General features: G+C 46.6%; 1 protein-coding gene across 1 annotated transcript in view; it reads right to left on the reverse strand.

The window, feature by feature from the left end:
- trol (terribly reduced optic lobes) overlaps nucleotides 1-22841 on the reverse strand; it is a 591503-nt gene that overhangs the window by 317508 nt on the left and 251154 nt on the right. The window contains exon 3 of the mRNA XM_055065643.2: nucleotides 8852-9205. Within this exon, the coding sequence (XP_054921618.1) occupies nucleotides 8852-9205 (354 nt within the window). The remainder of the gene's footprint in view (nucleotides 1-8851; nucleotides 9206-22841) is intronic.

Here is a 22841-nt window from a genome sequence, read left to right on the forward strand (position 1 = left end):
AACTACAGCGCACGCTAAATAACGCACGGTTTTTTAGTTTCAGTTGGCCTGCGAGATCTTTAAATCTCAGAGGCCATATGCCGTCGTTGCGGCTATCTCCCGACTGTAGCGATAGGTGACGCTGACATCTCAATGTTCTCTTTCAATGACATCTCAATGTTCTCTTTCAATGACATCTCAATGACATCTCATAGAAAAAGGGCGAAGAGATGCCGGGATAATGAAACATAGGGCACTGTGGGGGTACAACAGGTATGAGATACTGAGAGGTATTTGGAAGGGAGTAATGGTGCCGGGGCTTACCTTCGGGAATGCGGTCCTGTGCTTAAGAGCAGAAGTTCAGTCGAGACTAGAAGTAAATCAGATATCGATACTGTTGGAAGATTAGCACTAGGTGCCCACGGGAAAACCCCAATCTAAGCAGTACAGGGGGATATAGGCTGGGCATCGTTCGAAGCACGGGAAGCGCAGAGTAATATCCTATACGAAAAACGCCTCAGGAAATTGGACGATAACAGGTGGGCAGCTAAGGTATTTAAATACCTATACAGAAAGAACGTTGACTCACAATGGCGGAAAAGAACTAGGAAGCTAACCAGTAAGTATGCCAGACACGAGGACGGAGGAAGACAGCGCATTAAACGACAGGTTAAAAACGCGGAAGGTAAAAATTGGATAAATTCAATGGAAAAGAAGCATAGTGTGGAACTATATCGATACTGGAAACAGCAGATCAGGAAGGAAGCATTTTATGGTAACTCAAGAGGCAGTGCCCTACTCATTGAAGCTCGGTCAGGATGTCTTAGAACGCGGAGCTATAAGAAGAAATTTAACGAAGAAGACATGTACTGTGTGCGGTAAATCTGTAGAAACAATAGAACACATCATACTAAAATGTGATGGTATCCATCCCGATGTCGATGCAGGCACAGTCACGCTTCCTGAGGCCCTAAGGTTCAGAGATAACAATAGTCATGTAAATAAATACGCGGTGGAAATTAGCAAAAGGAGATTGGAGTATTGGCGGCTCAAAAGCACAGAGGTGACATAAGGTTAAGAGTGTAGGAAGACGTATTTAAAGAAAATGGCGAATTTTAATAACTTACAACAGTTAAACAAAAATAAAAAGCTGCGCATGGTGGCAACTGCCATTACCCCGTTTCAAAGGGGACGCTCCTACCTTCCATCTATCCTAGAACGCACCATAGAGACTCTGAACAGCCGCGAGTGATTGAGAATTATGTTTGGGAAGGGTGCAGCAGAACTAAGTCGGAAAGAAAGGGAGGGGGAGTCGGAATGCTCATCCATTAGGGAGGCAAATGGAAAAGAGTGAATTCAAATGTGAAGAGCATCTTTGGTTATCTGGTACGAGTGGAAAGAAAACTTGGCTGGGCGTACCGTATTTGTGGACCGGAAATAATTGCACAGAGAAGAATCAAGAGTTAATGTAATGCATAAGTGTTGATATTGACGGTTTCAGGAATGATGCCGAAATGATCCCATTAAGTGACATGAATGCCCACATACAGGATCTAGATGGCTATGCTGACAACAACGGGAAGTCAATGCTAGACCTTTGTGAGCAACATAACCTCGTTATCGTGAATACAGGGCCTAAGTGTGAAGGGCAGATCACGTGGGAAGTGGGAAACCGGCAATCAACCATTGATTACTGTCTGATGATGGAAGGAATTCATGATAAGTTGTGAGAAATGGTCATTGATGAGGAAGGGTATAGCAGCATAGGGAGTGACCATAAACGCATGATTTTGAATATGGGATATGTAGTTGGAAAAGAGCAAGGAGTGCAAAATGGCCAGTCCAGATTTGAACGCTGAACAGATAACGAATTAGTCACAACAGTCAACGAAGAACTTGCCAAATGGCAAAGCAAGGAGTGGGAATATAGTGAGCTTGTAAGTGTAATAATGACAAAAATACGGTAAGAGGAGCAACATGTTCGTTCGAAAGGGAAAAAAAGAAACCGAGAAGCTGGTGGAACAGGACGATACGAGAAGCTTTTGCCGAACGACAGAAAGCATCCCGAGAGCACAGGCAGGCAAAGAAGGTGCAGCTGCTGCAGAATGAAGTGGCCAGTAAATGGGAAATATACCGAGAGAAAAAGTCTATGCTTCAAATACTGGTGCAAGCAAAATTAAAAGGCGAAAGTGAACGTTGGTTGGCAGAAATACGTGAGAAAAAGGCCGCACCTACAGGATTTTGGAACCCTATAAAATTATTAGGCACGAAGTCAACAACAATACAACAACGTATCCTAGACGAAGATGGAAACAAATTGGAAGGGAAAGCGGCATTAAATTACATGCGAAAAATAACAGCCGAATCTTTCCAAGGCAATGACGAGGTTGTACTTGAAAAAGAAAAAGAGCATGAAAGAGAACCAGATGAAAAAGGAGTTCGTGCTGACAAATTTCAACTGGAAGAAAGCCGAAGAGAAAATTCCTAAGAGCACAGCCACATAGCTAGACGAGGTTCCCGTTAGGCTGATTAATGAACTAGGACCAAAAAGTAAGGAAGCTCTGGTGAAAGCAGTGGAAAAAGCTTTAAGAGATAGACGAGTACTAGACAGTTGGCGATAAAGTAGAATGAATTTTATTTATAAAGGGAGAAAATTCACTCGTATAGAAGACAGTTGACCACTACATCGGTAATATACAGGCTAGCAATGCAGGCAATCAAATTAAAGCTGCGAGCGGGGGCAGGGAATGATATTTTGGGAGAACTTCAGAATGGCTTCAGAATAGGTAGGCATTTGGATAACTTATCTGTTCTTACTCAGTGTATTGAAATATCAAAAGTAGAAAGCAGGCCGTTATATGTGGCCTTTTTAGACATTGCAGGAGCCTATGACAACGTAGACCGCAACATTTTGGGGAATATTCTGAAAGGGGAAGGCTCAGGTGATGATTGCCTGCAGCTTTTGTGAGTGATTTACTTAGAAAATACCGGTTGCGTTGAATGGGAAGGAGTGAGGAGAAAGTTGATATCAACAAGGGACTGAAGCAGGGGTGCCCTTTATCCCCACTGCTGTTTATGATGTATATGGTGAGGATGGAGAGGGCGCTAGAAGGAAGTAATATCGTGTTTAACCTCGCATACAGACAGGCTGTTGAGAACGGCCAGCTGCAGTGCAAGTTTGCCAGCCAGTTACGCCAGCGGTGGTAACCTCATCTTGGAACGCCGCCGCCAACCTCTAGCCTCGTCGCCGTTGCGAGTGAAGGAGTTCGACGAAGCAGGCTTTGTGCGCAACACGACAACGCCGCCCTGTTCTATGAGTGGGGGAGTTGCCGCGGGAACGCCGACAGGGGCTCCTTCCCGCGTTCCGACCAAGACGCAAGACAATGTGCTACTCGGAACGGCTCAGAGTTCTACGAAGCCCTTCTGACGTCGGCTCCGGACCATTACACCTGTGTGTATGTGCGGCACGTGTATGTAAGCCCTCATCCTCCTCCAACTCGACAGCTCTCATCCTCCTCCAAAAGGGCTGGCCTACGGTGACGTCGAACGGTGACGTCGAACGATGACGTCGAACGATGACGTCGAACGATGACGTCGAACGATGAATGAACGAACGTTTCCGTCCGCTTGGAATCAAGGGGGGACCAAGTGCTTATAAGCAGCGATTGCCGGCTGCTAGAGGGTGCTCGTCGTCGTGGGCTGTGTGCTCGTTGTCGTGCTAGAGCATTTATTGATTCATCTCTTTCGAGCTTCTTGCCACGGGCCGCAGCGTCCGAGTTGCTGCCGGCCCGTAATGACTAAGACTTAATTGACTCTCACTGTAAATAATGTAAATAAACCTCCCAAGTTTTCATCCCGACGTCCTCCTCAACTCCGACAAGGCGCATACAGTAGTAGAGCAGCAGCTTCCAGGTTTATTTTATACAGACGACATTGTGTTGTTATCTAACAAGCGAAGTGATTTGCAACGTCTGGCTAATATTTGTGGTCGGAAAGGCGAGAATTTAGGTTTGAAATTTAGCGTTAGAAAATCAGGTTTTATGGTATTCAATGAAAACAGTGAACAGACAGTGGCGTTACAGGGCCAGGAAATACCTGGGGTAAGAAAATATAAATGCCTTGGTTATGGATAAACGAAGGCAATAGATATATGGAAGCACAGAAGGAAGGAAGGAAGGAAGGAGAAAGTGGAGAAGGAAAGGCAGCGAGGTTAACCAGTTTAGCTTAACCAGTTTGCTACCCTAGACATGGAAGAGGGATGGGGGCGATGAAAATGGGGAAGGGGAAGATAGAGAGCACATAGCACAGCGCACACACGTCGTCCGCAGAAAAAAACCACAACAGTAAAGAGGAAGAGAAACGCAGCCATCATAAAGCACAGAGCGCTATCGGGATACAATAGGTACGAGGTCCTCCGAAGTATGTGGAAAGGTGTAATGGTTCCAGGACTTTTGGAAATGCGGTTGTTTGCGTTAAATCAGGGGTACAATCAGGACTCGATGGGAACCAAAGGTCAGTGGGTCGCCTCGCATTGGGCGCTCACGGGAAGACTACAAATGAAGCTGTGCATGGCGATATGGGCTGGACTAGTTTTGAAGTGAGGGAAGCTCACAGCCAAATTGATTATGAAGAACGACTGAGTAGTATGGAAGAAAGTAAATGGACTGGGAGAGTGTAGAGGTATCTGTACAGGAAAAACATTGATTCACAATGTAGGAAAAGAACTAGGAAGCTTACCAGCAAGTATGCGGCCTGTAGAGTTGGCAACACAGCAACAAAGAACGTCAAGCGGAAAGTCAGAGGCTGAAATAGTCTCATGGGTGGCGGCAATGGAAAAGAAAGCTGCCATGAGTAACTACTTAAGAGGAAAAAAACTTAAGAAAATGAACAATCAATAATAACTCAAAGGGAAGCTCACTACTTTTCGAAGCGAGATCAGGATGTAGAACACGCACTTACAAAGAAATATCAGAAGGAAGAAGAAGCACGTGCTTGCTGCGGTAAAGCTAGAGAAACGATGGAGCATGTTTTATTTGAATGCGAAGATATCTGCCCAGCGGTCGATTTAGGCATCACTGGCATCCTTGAAACCCTTGGATTCAGCGAGAGCAGGGGCTAATGTCCGCAATAGAGCTTCGTAAGAGGCGATTGGAAGATTGGTGGAAAAAAAGCAGGGAAACCACCAAGAACGAATACGTGCAAAAACAGTTCACTACAAGGGGTCAGAAAATTTTGTTATGGGAATTCATCGTGCGTTTTTTTTTTCTTTATTTAACATAGGTAGCACTTTAGGCAACATAATAACAAGAGCTTGGTGGCGCAACCCCCGTACCGAAGGGTGCTCATCCATCCACCCATCCGCGGTGGCGCCGGCCGTCCGGGGGAAAGAAAGGAAGAGAATCCTAAAGCTCGCCTTCTCGCATAGCGTTCGTCGCTAGTGCTTCCTGGTGAAGATTAAGGTTGCATAAGCTGCAATTGCCGGGATGCGGCAACTGTGTGGCCGGTCTCTACACAGTGTTTCACGTAACGTCAACGAAAGATTAAAGAAAGAAGTTGAATGAAATCAACGACATACGATTTGACGTGATGTGGCGCTCCTTGGGTTTTCTTTATATTCCGTATGATTAGCTCATTAACTAAAATCAATTATGAAAAATTTTTAATAACTTTACGGCCAAGTGCGTTTCTTTGCTTTGCGAAGGGGATTCAGAAACGACCGATCCACATTTTTGTGGCAAAGCGCTTGCTGCGTGGTGGTGGCTTTTTCAACCACGAGACTGCGCTGTCGTATTGCAGCTCTCTCAACAGTGCCTCGAGCGAAAGAGCCGTGCGCGTGGACCGGGGCGAAGTGAACGGTCGCGGCTCTGGGCATCGGCGACACAGTGCGCCAGCATCATTGACGGTGGCACGCGCAAAGGAAGCGCCGTCATCCATGATTAGCCTATCGCTAAACAGGGACGGCTAAATTATACTTTCTACAATGCAACCTTTGTCAAATCGGGTGTCCCTCAAGGTTCAGTAATAGATCCGCTTTGATATTTAATATATATTCGTGACGTAGCATTAAGTATTAATTCGACGCGTTTGTGCCGATGATTGTGTAATTTACAGAGAGCTAGCTAGCCCTAACGACGTCAGAACTTTGGAATCCGACTTTAATAAACTAATAGAATGATGCTGCAAATGAAATATGCTAATTAATAAAGGCCAAACACTTGAACTTCGCTTCTGTCTCAAAGTCTCAACAAATTACTTGCATATTAAACGATATAGCACAGTAGACACGGTAACAACGGTTAAGTACTTCGGCGTTTTCATAAATTCTAGTTTAACACGAACTGACGAAACAGAATATATACCAACAAAAGTGCAAAAGAAACTTGGCTTATACCTGGCCGACAGGGACACCAGGCTTCAAGCGTACAATTTCCTCCCACGTTCTTCAGTGTAATATGTATCAATACTTTGGCACCCCTACCAGATCACCCTTAGCGATCTAATAAAGCAGCGCGATTCATCTTGTCATCCCGCTCGCGATTTTCAAGCGTTTCGCCTCGGAAGGAAGCGCTCAACGTGCCGCCACTCGCAATGCGCAGAAAAACAAACGAAATGCGCTAGATTATCTTTTTACACACACTGTATAACAACAGCTCATTTGCCCGTTCGCAAATTTTACGGCCACCTCATACTTCACATCGCATCTATCATGCCTACAAAGTTAATCCTATCTTCGCCCGGACAGAAAAGTACAAGAATTTGCCTTTAACCTTATGAATAAAAGAATGGAATGAATTACCCTCCAAAATTGCCACGGTAAGACAGTCTTCTTTATTTCATTCAGCATTGCTAACGTATCGAGAATCCTTACACTTTCAGCAACAAAACTCTCTCCTAGAGAACTTATTCGCATCTGCTGTTTAGTTTTGTTGATTGTGCATTTTTGTAAGAATATTTAACTTGTTACGATGTTTGACTTGCTGCACCAAAGTGCTTTATTAACCACCAGCAGCACTCCGTGTGTAAAAAGTACTGCTTTACGTCCCCCTCTCCCCCCCCCCCCCTACGCAATGCACCTTGTGGGCCCTTAGGGTAAACAAACAAACAAACAAACAAACAAACAAACAAACAAACAAACAAACAAACAAAAAGCGCCGCGCGTCGAGGCTCTGCCAGCCGATGCGGTGATCAGTGCGATGACTAAATATACTTCGAAATGAAAACACTACAGAGCTGCGCTCAAATTCCGCATTAGGGAGTATTGTAGTCGTCGGCGAATATATATTTTTTTGTAGTCGACTGGCAGCAGTAGTAAGCAAAATATCCATGGTCCCTTTGGCGGAAGAGGCGCGCGCATGTTGTAGAACAGAAAAAAAATGAAGACCATTTAGGATTACGTAGCGAAATTCAGAGAAACTGCAATGTGGTATACCTTTTTTGTTCCCTTCCGCCTACCCGAGGAAAAAAAAAAGGGCAGTCGTCTTGCTTGCTCCGAATAGATTTTAATATTTCCTCTAACATCCCTATTCACACAAAGGAACTTTTTAAGAATGAAAGCGTACGAGGTAATGTCGTTGGTTTCGAGCGTAAACAGCGCGTGATCGAGAGAGAGAGATGAGAGACGGCAAAATCCTTGAACAAATCACCTACACACATCATGGACTTTCGTTGATGCCAACCATCTTTTTCATCCAGCGCAGCATAGCTTCAGGAAAGGTTTTTCCTGCGGAACTCAGCTAGCTATGTTCATTCACGACCTGCATGTGAACATTGACTAACTTCCAGACTGACGCCATCTTCCTAGATTTCGCCAAAGCTTTTAACAAAGTTCCTCATGAGCGTCTACTACTAAACTTTCCGCGTTACATTTTAATACCAATGTCTTAGCATGGATTAAATAATTCTGAAGTAACCGCTCACAATCAGTATTTGTCAACAATCAAACATAACTCTACCCCTTGTAACCTCAGGCGTCCCTCAAGGGTCCGTCCTTGGTCCACTTCCATTTCTAATTTACATTAATGACCTACTAATGCATGCTCCTAACATCTGTAAGTTCGCAGACGATTTCGTAATTTATCGTGAAATTAACGTTTCCGATAACACGTGTCTTCAAAACGACCTGCGAAGTGTACAAGAATGGTATAATTTTTGGCTAATATAACTAAACCCTAACAAATGTAAGACTCCTTCCGCCGCCGTAGAAATCCACTTGTTTTCTCAAACCAAATCCCTGATGTCAACCTCAAACTAGTTCCTTCCTACAAATATCTCGGAGTAACCCTTTGAAGTGATTTAACCTGGGCAATGCAAATTACAAACATCATTTCATCTGATAACAAAACACTCGGGTTTTTTAAAAGACCATTTGCGCCACGCTCGAAGAAATGTAAAATTAATAGCCTACCAGCCTCTAGTCAGGACGAAATTAGAATACGCTTTCCCCTTTGGAACCCGCATCTGGTATATCATCTATCAACTCGAATCATTTCAAAAATCGAGCTACAATATTTATTCATTCGAAGTACTCTTACGACGTCAGCATATCGGCACTGAAAACAGGATCCGGCCTATCATTGCTAGTCCGCCTTTTTTCACACGTTCTTTTGCAGCTCACCCGGCCAGCCAGCGTACACACATTCAGCCGCAACAAGTCGCGTACATTCGCTTTTTCGTCTCGATTCTTTTTTTCGCGCCGCAGCAGACTGGAACGGCCTTTCTAACGAAATCACAGTCATAACCTGTCCCAGGTTTTTGAACAGCGTAACAAATTACCTTGCACTGTAATAAAAATATGGCTTTCCAATTTTTTATGTATGCACCGAGCCCTTATGTAACAGCCCCTCAATGGGGTCTTGAAGGAAACGACACTCACCGCCAAGCTGAGTGAACGTGGACTCCGAACCGGAGACCTGAAACCGGCCGATGCGACCGCTGTCGAGGACGGAGCGGATGGCGCGCTGCAAGGCCCGGGGATCGGCGCGAGGAAGCTTGACGTCGCACGTGACGGTCAGCGCACCGGTCTCGGGGGCCGGCGCGAACCGGAGGACATCGACGGAGGCCACGTTGTGCGGGGGCAGCAGGTAACGCGCCAGGGCGCGGCCGAGCGAAAGCTGCCATTCCGCGCTGAGCTGCTTGAAGGCCTCGCTGTCCGTGCGCACCAAGTTCGCGTCGAACGGCTGGTTCAGGATGCGCAAGGAGCTCCGGAACATCGCCGAGGATCCGGTGGCTGCGTCAGAGGCGCCAAATTACTTGGCCGCGCGAAATGACGCACGACAACGGAACACCAAGAATAAACGACCATGGAAAGTCATACTGGCATATGGTGGTAGTAAACTATACATTACACAGAAAAAACACAGCGGCGTTTATGATACCACTACGATAATATACAAGCTACAGCAAGGCCCATAAACCCATGTATAATAGCGGCGTTCAGCCGAACAGTAACGCATCGTCTGCGAGCAACTCCGCGTTTATCTCGCGAGGAGGGAGAATAGGCTCGCTCATTCCTGAATTTGCGTCGCACAGAATGTTCACGAGTACGCATATAATGTGACATTTATGTACGCTCTCACACGATTCACGATGTTTACCATTCCTGCGTCCAGATTGGCAGCCCCCAAATGCCGAGTAAGTACAATCTACGCAATTAATGTAGTTGCGTTAATTAACTAATGCACTCGAGCATATCGAAGCCCATCCTCTACATTGTAGCCGGACACTAAAATCGAACGAGAACGCTGTGGGAGCACCTTCCCCGGCTATTTCAATGCGGATCGGAAAAAGAGCATTCAAGACGCCGATCGCATCGCAGCCCGCCTTTCGTCCCGTCACAGAGCCCAGCAGAAGGCCCGATTTCAGCTCTTCCCCTCTTTTGTAAACGGCCAGGCGGCTTCAATGCCAAAAACATCGCTGCGGACGACGGGACGGTCGCATACAGCGCGCCGTGCCGACACGCCTCGGGAAGCGCGCCGCCGTAGCCGCGACGGTTGCGTTGCTGCAAGCGGTCTCACTCCGACAGTTAGTGCTCCGAAACGATCGAATGTGCCAGCAGTATAAGGAATGCATTGGCAATATCAGTTTGGCAATACAAGTTAAACAGCACAGTCTTAAGCACACAAACAAGTGCACTGATTAGCCCTACCTAGGTTACGAAGCTGGACGCTCGAATGGCAAACAAAATCCCCGGGTTTTATATTGACCGAATTTAAAAAAAAAAGATGGCGCGTCTAGGAGAGAAACTTCACCCTTAAACCCTTGCTTCAATATTCCTGTACAATATTTGGGCTTCAGGTGTGAAAAAAACAACATAAAAGAGACACTGCCTTACAATTTGTAACAATGCGGTACAGGACCATTGAGGAGCGCGATCCCTCAAATGTCACCCAGTAATGTTTCATTCATTCTTATTCGGCCTCGTGTAGCGCGCGCGCCCGCACACGCGCGCACTCGCACGCACACGCACGCGATGTTTCAGCAAACATTACCGAAAAATTTTAAGGTTGCCTGTGGTAGAGAGGGATAAAATGGGAGGAAAGACAGGGAGGCTAGCCAGTGCAAGTACCGGCTGGCTACCCGGTGCTGGGGAAAGGGGTAAAGGGCATAAACTGAGTAAAAAAAAAAAGGAAACCGGGAAATTCACACAGTAACGCGATACTACGCGGTAGTCTACTCGAAGAGGCCGAAATTACTTGCACAAAAACTTTAAATCCATAATCGACTAATTAACAAAATCTCACCAATTAAGTTAACTGATTACATTGTGAGGCATTGAAATTCGCTAGGTAAGGCCTTCGTACCGCTGAAGTCATTGAATAATAAAGCAGCGACATGGTCGCTGTTGCAGTAGTGCGTTCACTGGGGGCCATTGCGGGCGAAAGCGTTTGCAAGATAACAGATCGTAAATCGAAACTAAGGCGCCCTTAGGAAAACGCCGAGGCCATCGCGCGCATCCAAGATTAGAATACACGTAACGCAATTCATGCGGCATCATGCATGCATAGGTGCTGAATGCGTATGCGATATCACGTTGCATTGACGTTGAAGAATAGTGAAAACTGAGTTACGAAACTCTTTATTGAGCGAACCTGTAGCGAGAGAACACGTTACACTCAAAGCACAACGATTGTAGCGACCACAGTCGGCGATCGTGGAAATTGATACGCGGGTCAAGCGCATCGGCTTTTATACATGGATCGTCAAACGCCCCAGCGTAACAGCAGCCGCCCGCGTATCTACCACGAAGTACTACAAAATTCGTGTCGCGCATACAATCATGTTACGCAAGGTTTGGTGACAACAGACAACTGACAGAAGCATCGATAACTTTCGAGAAACTTCCGATTCATGCAGGCGCGTCCTGCGCCAAGCGAAAGCGTTTAACATTTGTTAGCCGGTGAAAAGCGGTCACTGGACAAAGTGCACGTCGATATGCAGCTGTACGTGTCCGTGCGGAAGCTGACGGCACGCCCACATTTGGTGCGCTCGAGAATCGCTACACGAAGGCACGAGGTCGGCACTCATCGGACGGGTCCCACCCTAAGCCGCCGCCGCCCACGCACGCTTGACATGAAAACTGTTTACAGCGCAAACACATACAACTCACAAAGTATAAGGGACAGGACACAAGCGGACAGGACACAAGCGTTGTATGTGTTTGCGCTGTAAACAGTTTTCATGTCAAGTATGCACCAACTCGCCCAGAAAGAAGTTTTAATGAAGCCCACGCACGCATCCGTGAGCAGCGTTGCCCGGGACGGAACTCAGGAGAAGGGTCCTCGGGGCTCTCAGCGCGACCTTGCACAATCGAGGCTTCTTTACCGAACACGTAACGTGTATGAGTCTGTAGCTAAATGAAGAGATGCGCTTCGCGAACACATACGGAGCCTAAACGCGGAGGTTAGCGCAGAGACAAGGCGGCAAACATGCGCGTATTCAGGCGTCATCGTCTCAAGCGGTCATGTGAGCACGCGACAAAATTTAGGTCCAATCTTGAACGGACGGGTGTGCCGCCGCTGCCAAGGTTTTGTCGTCATTTCTTCAATGCAGCAGCAAAACAGTCTATAGCTCGTGCTGCATTTTCCTAGTAGCTGTTTATAACTTTTATATTGTGTCAGGAAAGCTGATAAATATATTAAAAATTTTTATGGTAACTTCAAAAAACTAACTTTTTCACTAGAACAGATTACAGTGTCAATATCAGTAACATTTTATCATGAAGACGACACCGGGTTATAGCAGATGGTAAAACCATATTAAGCCGACACGACTCCTGAAGTGGGGTGGCAATAACTTACGGAGCGTGAAAAGTATCTTCCGCGGCCGCGATCTAACTCAATGGAAGCATTTATTGGGGTGCTTCACAAAAGAACAAGCTTATCAAACGACGCAACACCAGACCATGGACAAAGTGGAGGAACAATTTAGGATTCACCAATGACTATTGCTGGACGCTTCTCAGGTTTCAACGGAACTGCGTAAATGTTTGCGGAAAGTTGCGGACGAGGCTGAGCCCTACGTGGTTCTTAAAATGTAAAAAAGTTTTTGCATAAGCAAGACGGGTTTTTATTTATAGGTTAATGACAAATTTAAAGCGAGAATAAACGTTAAGGAACACTGTGCTATACATTGGATAACTATGTGGCGAGTTTCGAAAAGAACCGGTGCATTAATGAACTTTGCTATCTCGACATGGGTTTGAACACTCGTTTAGGTTGACTTCATGCTGCGGAACGAGTATAACATTTGTGTGGAATCAACGGGATAAACTATACATAAGCCAAACAAGGTTTTCGGAACTGTCGCACAGATTTGTCATCAAAGAACTTATCAGAAGTGCTGAATTGGATCGGTTGGTGAATTATTTAACAAAAAATCTCGGTGCCCTTCCACTCTGAAGGATGTGTATGTGGGCCCCTTAATGGCGAACTGCACCTCTACCACGGGTCGGCCCGGCATGGCACTATCTTCGGGATCGGCCCACGTATGGAGAGTTTTCTGCTTACGACACGAAAATTTCCTTGAACGGTAGAGGTATACAGCTTCGCAGTAAAATGACGGGTCAAAAATTTAGGCATGCAGAACGCTGTCTGCTGTTTCATTTTCTTTGCTATTATCTTTGCGCTACTACTGATCTTAAAAATCCGTGTGCGACTGTCTGCAGCAACTTGTCTTCAGCTGACAGCGTGTTTCATTAAGTGAGGACAATGGGATTTCGGGTCACGGAAAACAATTCCGACAGTTTTATCGAAGCCTCGCAGCTTCGACAGGCGTAGAAATTCTCCGCAGCGTGTCGGCCTGATCACGGTCGTGGGCAGTTTCGATGCGACGAGCCAGAACTAACTTCACCGAGAACGCGCCGCTTACCACGATCGCCACGGCGACAACTGAGCTGCACCGAGCGATCGCTTGAAGGAACTGCGCTTGATGCAGGAGTGACAGAAACGACTATACCTTCGTCGACTCGCCTCAACAGTGCACAAGAATTATACTTTATGCGGGCGTATCGACAAACATGCCGATTTGATATGTGCGCCGTTGTCAGAATCCAGGACGCCGTCAGACAGCCAGACGTTGCCGCAACAATTATCAGGGTAACCGTTACATCGATGTAACGCGCCTGGGGAAGGAAATATTTTACGTGTGCATATCCTGAATGTCAGCACTACGCGTATATTTAAAACACATATGCGCGTGTTTGGTCATTTTTCAGTTCGTGATGGTGATTGCGCGTTTTGTGGCGCAAGGGTCTGTTCTTCGTATAAATACTTCAATGTTTTCCTAGGAAGCCAACAAACTATCAACAAGAACATAGGAGAAATTACTTGTACTTATTGAATTACACAAATGATCAATTAACTAAAATCTCATTGAATCATCCTTATTCGCCCGCATCCCATACCCCTGTATGCCACGAGACATTAATCCTTGCATTAAAAAATTAGCTGAAATGAAAATGGATGAAAAAACTGGCCGCAGGTGGAAAACGATTCGACTTCTTCGCATTACACGTTTTTTTTCATTAATAACGGGGGCATTTGGATGAATCGAAGATTGACAACTTACTTCACAACAGATTCGCATGACTGCAGGTATGCTTTTTGTCTTGTAAGATCATTATTACTTATTTCACATTACATTAAATCTGAAAATGCAAGTACAAAAGAAAAAAAAATAGAACGTCGCGCAGGAGCTTTTCCTCACACTGCACATAATCTTGCAACAAAGCCTGCTTTAGGTGACCCCAACCTTCCGGCCGCACAAATGTCGAATTAAACAGGCACAAGTGCTGATGTAAAAACGCACGCTTCATACAGCTATTCCACGAAACGTGTGCAGACTTCCTTAAAACCAGGTTTGCAGACGTCACTAAACGGCCGCGACAACCACCACCGACATGCGCCATGCCTTTGTCAAATGCTATGCCGCGCCTTACGCTGCGGTTCTGATAGTGACACTAAAGACTTCGTCGATGGCGAATCAATTCTGTGCATTGCCCAATGCGCTGCAACTTGTGGTCGCACACGACCGTATGCCTTAGGCAAAGGATACCTCGCGTTAGCCATAAAGCAAAGCGAGCCACTAGCTTGTATTGATTACTCAATGACACCGTTTACGTTGAAAGAAATGTTATTTGCAATGTTCAGCTATACCGAAGCGCCCTTATAAGCAGCCAACTATACTTAGTATCAGTACGTGGAGAAAGATACGCGTCGTGTCAACAGGCAGAACCGGAGGATAATCGGAATGGAAAGCTCGAAACTGAAAACACGAGTTTTCTCGCTGAGCGCCACGCAGATTCTAAACTGCAACGCGTATTATACTGAAAATAGAAAGCATAGTTTGGCAGTTCTTTAAAATTATTTTCTAAGAACATTGCGGGGCTGCATGCAAGTTCTTTTCCGAAGGAAAGAAAAAATTTCCGCGTTCGAGGAGCAGCGAGAAGAGGCGCCCACGGACTGTGCATTCATCGAGATTAAATGGGTGCATCAAAACAGCATACATATAGCGGACACGCCTTTCACTGCTAGGTGGAGCTGCGCGTGCCTCCGGCGTCGATTAAATTGAAGGGTTGTCACACCAAGACGCGTCGCTTGTGCGAAAAATTGCCACTGCGGCTCTTCGCTGGTTGAACAGAGATGTTTGGGAAAATGGGAGAACCTCATCCCTTAAAAGGTAACTCGCGGTATAATGCATCTGCAATAGCGCGTTAAACCACAGCCGTGGCCTGGTTGTAGAGCGCCCGCCTCGGCTGTGGGCTCGATTCCCACCGCCGCCGGGCGGTGGGAATCGAGATGGCGCAATCTCGTGCTCAGCAGCCGAACACCATAGCCAACCACGGCGGATTATTCAAGCCGGTTTCGAAGCAACCTTGTGCACGGCAGTGTCGAGTTCGGAGAGCCCAGGAACACGCCGCATGAACATGTCTGACACCGGCTCCATAGCATTTGCACCCGGCAAGTTCCAATTTTGGCGCGTGTAGCTCACGTGCTGCGCACATGAGGCTGGCTACGAGCGATACTCCAAGCTGCAACTTCCAGCAGCCGGAAGTCTTGGATTTCTACATTGCTACACGACCGTGCAGTCAGCCTCATTAAATTGTCTCCATAATTAGAGGGGGCATGTTAGAGGACATGTAATAATGTAGGTGATAATTAACGCGCCTAATGGCCTGTGAACGAATTACGCCAAAGTTGCTTCGTTCGACTGTGCCGGGAGGAGGTACAGCATTCAACAGCTGACTATGTCCCAACCTTTTACCACGGTCAGAACCAAAGAAAAACGAAAAGCGGGGCGTAACTACCTACAAGGTGAGCTGGTTAAATGCTGTCGCGCGGTGCGTGTGCTCATTTCTTCGCCTATATACGGAAAGGCTACGAGGCAGGAGCGCAAGAAGCTTCTCCCCTCGACAGTGCATTGAGAAAAGAAATTGCCAGTCTGCCGACCGAGACATTTGCATGCGAGGCAAGAACGCGCTCGAAGGTAACAGGCGAGGAGGGCGCCGACCTCCTCCTCGCCAGGGGCCCACGCAGCGACTGGCGCGCGCACCGAGCGGATGGCGACGCTGGAACGTGCGCCTGGCACGAGTCTCGGGGGCGGCGCCTTGAACCCGCACGTTTAATATCGGCTGCCAAATGCCGCTTTCGCCGCTGCCGACAGTGAACGTCTGCCCCCGACGATTACGACCCCGCATTTTCATGTCGCTTGAAAGAGGCGTTTTCCAGGCCGCTTCTGACCGGGATCAGCCCCACAACAACGGACTATTCGTCGACTTATCTCGAACCTTGACGCAGACGCCATCTGGGGTCGAGTGGACAAAGTGCAGTCTGAAAATGCCCCCACCCTTTTCGTGCCCCCTTTGACAAAACAAGAAAAAGACTCAATTTTTTTTATATTTTGTTGTCAATTTATAACTTCTTTGAACACTAAAGAAGGACAAAACTGGACTTTGCCAACTGTTTTAGGTCCGCCGGCGGTAACTAATCGTTCTACGTTGTCCCCGATGACCAGGGAATTTTCGGACCGATTAACATGGTGCGTGAGGAAATAGAACTGGTGGTCTATTGCACAAAGTTATATTGTCACTCGTTTACGTGTTAACGTTAGTGCGCCGAGTAGATCGATTTCGAAAGCTAAAGTGTCTTGTATTTGTGTAGTATTGTGGGCAAGCTTAATTACGTGGTGATAGCTTCGTCGTTTTTTTTTGCATTTTAGCAAATTTAATGCGTAGCTTTCTTTGAATCAATGCGTTTCATTTATTTTTTGATGACCAAGCAACCATGAATTCCAGATGACACTGACTTCTTATGCTAGTTTTGTCATTCCACACTGCATATTGCATAGCAATAATAAGCGGTTAGCGCGTCACTGCGCCTAATGGACGAGTTAAATTTGGTAAAGTTAGAACTTCTCCAGAAGTTACTATGACGGAACGTGCGGATTGAAGCTTATACGGAGTAACAATTCACAAAGAAAGACAGAAAGATATGCGCAATGCATATCATTTAACTATCCATAACCAATAAATGATGCTCAGGGTCAAGAAATATATCCCGAGTCTCGGAGTTGATGTTGATTACTGAACTTGAGCAAAATATTAGGAGGGAGCTTTAGCTCGAAGCCAACCCTTCTTTCTTATTCAGAGATGTAAAACTGAAATGTTTTTATGACAAGCGCAGGACTGATTTTAATGAAATTTTTATTTGAGAGAAAAATTTAAATTGTAGCTATTCTCGGAAACACTACACAGTTGCCGAAAATTGGCAAGTTCAAAAAAGAAAAGCACGAAGTTTACAAATCCGTAATTCCGTGCTAAAGAGCTGTCGCAGCTAATCAAACAGCTGCATCTGTTAGAGGATCTCAAGCGAGCAAATTTGATATGAATTTGAAGCTTACGTGAAATTGTTACAATATTTACGCGGGTTTCGCGAAAGTTCTACGCGCAACTGAGGGGTCTAGTTGAGTTTGGTGGCACATAAGCAGCTAAGGCTATCATGTGCCGAACACTAGGTATACATTCTTTAAAAAGTTGGGTCACCTTAGTGAGTCGTCTGGGCAAGAGCCCGGAGGGTCTCAACAAATTAGTTAAAGACTTCGGCCTTCTTTTCAGAGATGAGAAGGTGGATCAGGTGTTCTGTAATATGTAGTGAATGACTCGGTGGGGTTTTATGAGAACACCTGCTTCCTTTAAAAAGCTAGAAACGATCTGCTGTCACAGACAAAGCCACAAAAGACTTCGGTCGGCACTATAGGTCTTTTTATAAAGCTGTCCTGGCACCTTCGTCATTGTCTTCTGGGAGCGACCAAACATGCCTAGCATGTTGCACCGAATTGCACCGAGTGGCTGTCAGATGCGTCAAGGTCGTGGAATTACCCCCCTCCCTAGAAGCATCGTCTCGATGCGGAACATTGATGCACTGGAGATTGCCACGGTGATACTGTTATGGGAGACGTAGATTGTGAGAGAGGTGTAGAGCTTTGCGGTCAGAGGGAGTAGTGTAGCTTCAACCTAGAGACGTGAACGACATCGGACAGACGTGGGCGTTGGGGACGGCGAGTGGTGCCTTCTTCAGGAATCTCTCTGTGCGACGTCGCCGAGTCGTTGAGCGATCCTATAAGGTCCAAAGTAGCGGCGCAAAAGTTTCTCCGACCGACCACGCTGGCGGATCGGTGTCCACACCCATACTTTGTCACCGGGTTGCTAAGTGACGTCTCGGTGACGAAGACTGTATCGGTTGGCGTCGTTGTGTTGGTGGCAGATATACGCATTCATGCGAGCTGGCGCGCCTCTTCGGCGCATCGAGCGAATTCGGCAGCATCAGTGACATTAGAACAGTGGGTCGGTAAAAGCATTGCGTCCAACTTTGTGACAGCTTCCCGGCCGTGCACCAAGCGAAAATGAGTGAAGCCGGTAGTTTCTTGAACGGCAGTAATATATGCAAACGTAACAAACGGGAGAACGTCGTCCCAGTTCTTGTGGTCGACGTTAACATACATGGAAATCATATCAGCCATCATTTTATTTAGCCTTTCTGTGAGCCCATTCGTCTAGGGATGGTAAGCAGTGGCTTTGCGGTGAACTGTACCACTGAGAAGCATGATATTACGATATCATCGAGCGATGCTCAAGGGACGAGCCGCCGCGAGAACGACGACGAAGTGGGTCTGTGCCCTTGGCGCGAGCGAGTGTCGGCCTGGCTGTCTGGCTTCAGTGTAAATAGCCTGTATACAGCCTCTTTAATCTGTCTTTCCACACGTAACAATATCTTCTGTGAGCTGCGCTGTAAATACTGTGCCCCGGTCGGTTATAACCACTGTTGGAGCACCGTGGCGGAGTGTGATACCATGTACAAAGGTCGCAATATCATTAGCAGTGCCTCGTGGGAGAGCTCGGGTTTCAATGTAACGTGTAAGGTAGCCTGTGGCAACAGCAATTCAACGGTTGCCAGCCCTCGGTGTGGGAATGGTCCAAGCAAATCTATGTTAACCTGCTGAAAAGATCAACGGGATGGAGAAGTCCGGCGGGACTAGAGATGCGAAGTGCGGAAAAAAACGGGAAAATTCCGAAAAAAAAAAAAAGGTTTTTTCTCGTTTTTTCCGGTGCAGTTGGAAAAATTGGGCAAAATTTCCGCGGGGAAAAACGTACAGAAATAAAGCTTAGGCGACACCCAGCGTTGAATGTGAAACGGAAACACTGAACGCGAAACCGAAACGTCGCACATGATACCGAAACACCAAACGGCGGCTGGCCACTCGCCATCGACGTCACATAATGTCAGCTCCAGCGTTAGCGTAGCTCCATCATTCGGGGGCGGTTTCTCATGGTTTGGTTCCCGTTATTGTTCAACCTTGACTTTCCGCCGTACACGTGTGCAACCTGTGGCGGAAGTCCGCATATAAAGCCGTGTGGAAGCAAATTCTGCAATGGTACGGCCAATTTGCGACGTGTGGATGCCCTTCAAGGTCGGGGAGACCGTTGGCGGGATACGGGGATCCGCTGTCACTGGATGTGGCAGAATACAGGACGAATTCAAGCATATGGTCAAAGTCCGGAATATGGGCTTCGGCTAACCACATGCCTCCTTCAACATGGTGGGAGGGAATCTGCACGAGTAAAACAGTGATGCCTCTGGCTCGAAACATTTTACAGATTCCACCATCATCAGCTGCTTGTGAGCGGAACTGGTCCGACTTGGCCAACATTCATACTCTGCGTATAAACAGGCTGCGTAATGAAACGGTGCAAAAGCTTGTTTTTGTACACGCACATCTCAACATAATGAAGAATGCTACAGATGAAGTCAGTGATATTGACTCTGAATAAGAGGTAGAACTTCATCGTTTTACCATCTCGACCAATGTTTCCATAGTCGAAGCCACGACGAAATATCCACAGAAAAGACATTTCAGTGTTCTTTGTTCCTTGTTTGAAGTGCCGTAACAATTCTAGGAAGCCGCACCGATTCACAGAGAACTGAACGCGTTCGCGGTGATACTTCTGGTCTGCCTTCGATCTGTTAAACCCTGCATTCCTTTGTGAAAAGGCAGAAAGCATTTCACTCCTGTTATTTACATAAGGAGAGTTATGGCTTTTGACATTTGCCAATAAACTACTGCCGTATGCTAAAGAAAATTTGTTCTTTTCCATTTTTTCCAAAATTTCGGGAAAAAAACGTGAAAAAAAAACCCAGGTTTTTTCCGATTGCTCAAAATTTCCGGAAATTTTGCATCTCTAGGCGGGACACACGGGTGGTGTCTTGCGTCTGGCAGTCGCGGTATGTCTTCACGTATTGGTTCACGTTATGGCGAAGGTTAGGCCAGAAGTACTTTTGGCATATGCGTGGAAGCGTCCGTGCGAATCCTAAGTGGCCCGAAAATGGCTCGTCGTGTGAGGCCCGCAGGATGTCGTCACGCAGTGAGGACGGCACTACAAGGAGGCAGGCGGTTGCGGTCGAGTGAAAACCCAATTTGTAGAGGACGCCATCGCGGAGAAAAAACGATAACTTGCGGACGAACATGCGAGGTGGCTCTGGTAGACGGTTCTCAAGGTAGTCGATGAGAGGCCGGAGTTCTGAATGATCGCGCTGTTGCTTGCTGATGTCCGATAATGTGATAATGGAAAGAAACGCGTCCTCATCAACGTCGAATGGCGACGGTTGAAGTGGAGCACGCGACAGGCAGTCGGCGTCGGTGTGTTTACGCCCCGACTTCAACACTATCGTCATATCGTATTCTTGCAAGCGAATACTCCAGCGTGCAAGACTGCCAGAGGGATCCTTCAGATTGGCGAGCCAGCTTAATGAATGGTGATCTGTCACAACTCGAAACGATCGGCCGTGCAAATATGGTCGGAACATATAGCAATTGCCCACACAACGGCCAAGCATTCGTGGGATAGTTCCTCTCAGCTGGAGACAAAGTGCGGCTTGCGTACGCAGTGACACGCTCGGCTCCATCTTGCCACTGTACGAGGACGGTACCAAGGCTAACGTTGCTGGCATCCGTGTGCAACTCGGTGTCACTGTCTGAATTAATCAAAATGTCGTAGAACTGGATGTGTGTGCAGACGTTTCTGCAGTTCACAGAAGGCCTCTTGTTGGTCCTGCTCCCAGACAAACGGAACATTATCCTTTGTTAACCGTTGCAAAGGTTCGGCTATCCTTGAAAAGTTAGCCGCGAAGCGTCGATGATATGCGCAAATCCCTAGAAAACGGCGGAGTTCGTGTTTGTTCGAAGGTGATGGAAACGAAGCAACAGCAATGGTTTCGTGGGGGTCTGGTCGAATGCCTTCGCAGCTGACGACATGGCCTGAAAATTTGAGTTCGTCATACCCGAAATGGCATTTTTCAGGCATTAAAGACAGGCCAGCAGTACGAATTGCGTCAAGAACTGCTTGTAAGCGCTAGAGGTGCTGCTCAAACGTTTCTGAAAACACAACGATATCATCTAAATAGACAAGGCATGACTGCCACTTGAGACCCGATAGAACCGTGTCTATCATGCGCTGAAAAGTAGCAGGCGCAGCGCACACTCCGAAAGGAAGGACCTTGAATTCGTAGAGTCCGTCAGGCATCATAAATGCGGTTTTCTCACGGTCATGGTCATCAACCTCTATTTGCCAGTATCAGTTGCGAAGGCCCATCGATGAGAAGTATTGAGCATGTCGAAGGCGGTCCAAAGAGTCGTCGATGCGGGGAAGGGGATAAACGTCCTTCGTAACGTTAAGCTTGCGATAGTCAACGCAAAAGCACACCCAGCATCGACAGCGAAGAAATTGAACTAGACAGTACCATGATCTCCACATCATTCCAAATACTTCTCGTACGAAGTACTAGCCTGTAAATGAATTTCTAGCAACCAATGAACGCTTGTAATAGTGTACAATTTATTGTTTCGTTATTTTGTAGCCCACTCCTGATATAACCCAAACTGGGCTGAAGCATGTAAATAAAAAAAAAAAAAATATCCGTTCGTTTCAGTCCGCGCTCTTTCTAATATTCAAGAAAAACAACCCATTATTGTATTTCAAGAAATTGAGGGCCATGCACGCTTCAAGGCTCGCACTGTCAAGAAACGGCTTACGATGTTCCAGAACTAGAGAACAAAAGCGACGATCTTCATTGAGTCAGCGCCGTCGACCTTGGAAAGACCGAATTCGGACTGTATAATTTGCGCACAGACGAACATAGGATGATAACGTTCAACTCGTCAATGAGAAGTTAACCACGCAGAAGCTATCAGCGAAATATTTGTACTTCCTTAGTCTCTTCAGGATGATAAAAAGAAGTAAGACAACTGAAGACGAGATATGAAGAAATAACTAAATTTGGTTTCCCGCGGTACTTCAAACAGCCACACGTGGCGCACCCCAATTTCGAAGGACTCGTTTAATCGGCGCTTATAATGGGCAAAGTAAAAAAACATCTTAATGCAGCATCTGCTCCCGAAGGAGCAATTCTGGCCCACAGAAAAGCACAGTTTTGTTCAAACAGTAAGGTAGGGAAGGCGCTGCCAGAGGCAATGACATCACAAGGATGGAGTAGTCGACGCGGCAGTAAGTAAACATAATTGGGAGAAATGAATGTGTACGTGACCTAGTTTTCAGCGCGACCTTATACAGACATCGGCAGTCCTTTATGTCCACACTTAGAAAAGGCCATGCATGAGGTCACACACGGATTGAGATATTCGTAAAGTCATCGATCAAAAAGTCCCCTACTTTAGCTGTACATGCTCTGTAAATTCGCAGACACAGCCAAACGAGAAAGAAGTCATCCTGACATAAAGCGAGTATGCGCGCAGGAAGAGCCAAGCCGACGAATAGGTGGAATTCGCTAACGTCGCTCATGCCAAGAATCATGCTG

Source organism: Dermacentor andersoni, chromosome 3 (assembly GCF_023375885.2).
Source record: "Dermacentor andersoni chromosome 3, qqDerAnde1_hic_scaffold, whole genome shotgun sequence".
NCBI classification, from domain to species: domain Eukaryota; kingdom Metazoa; phylum Arthropoda; class Arachnida; order Ixodida; family Ixodidae; genus Dermacentor; species Dermacentor andersoni.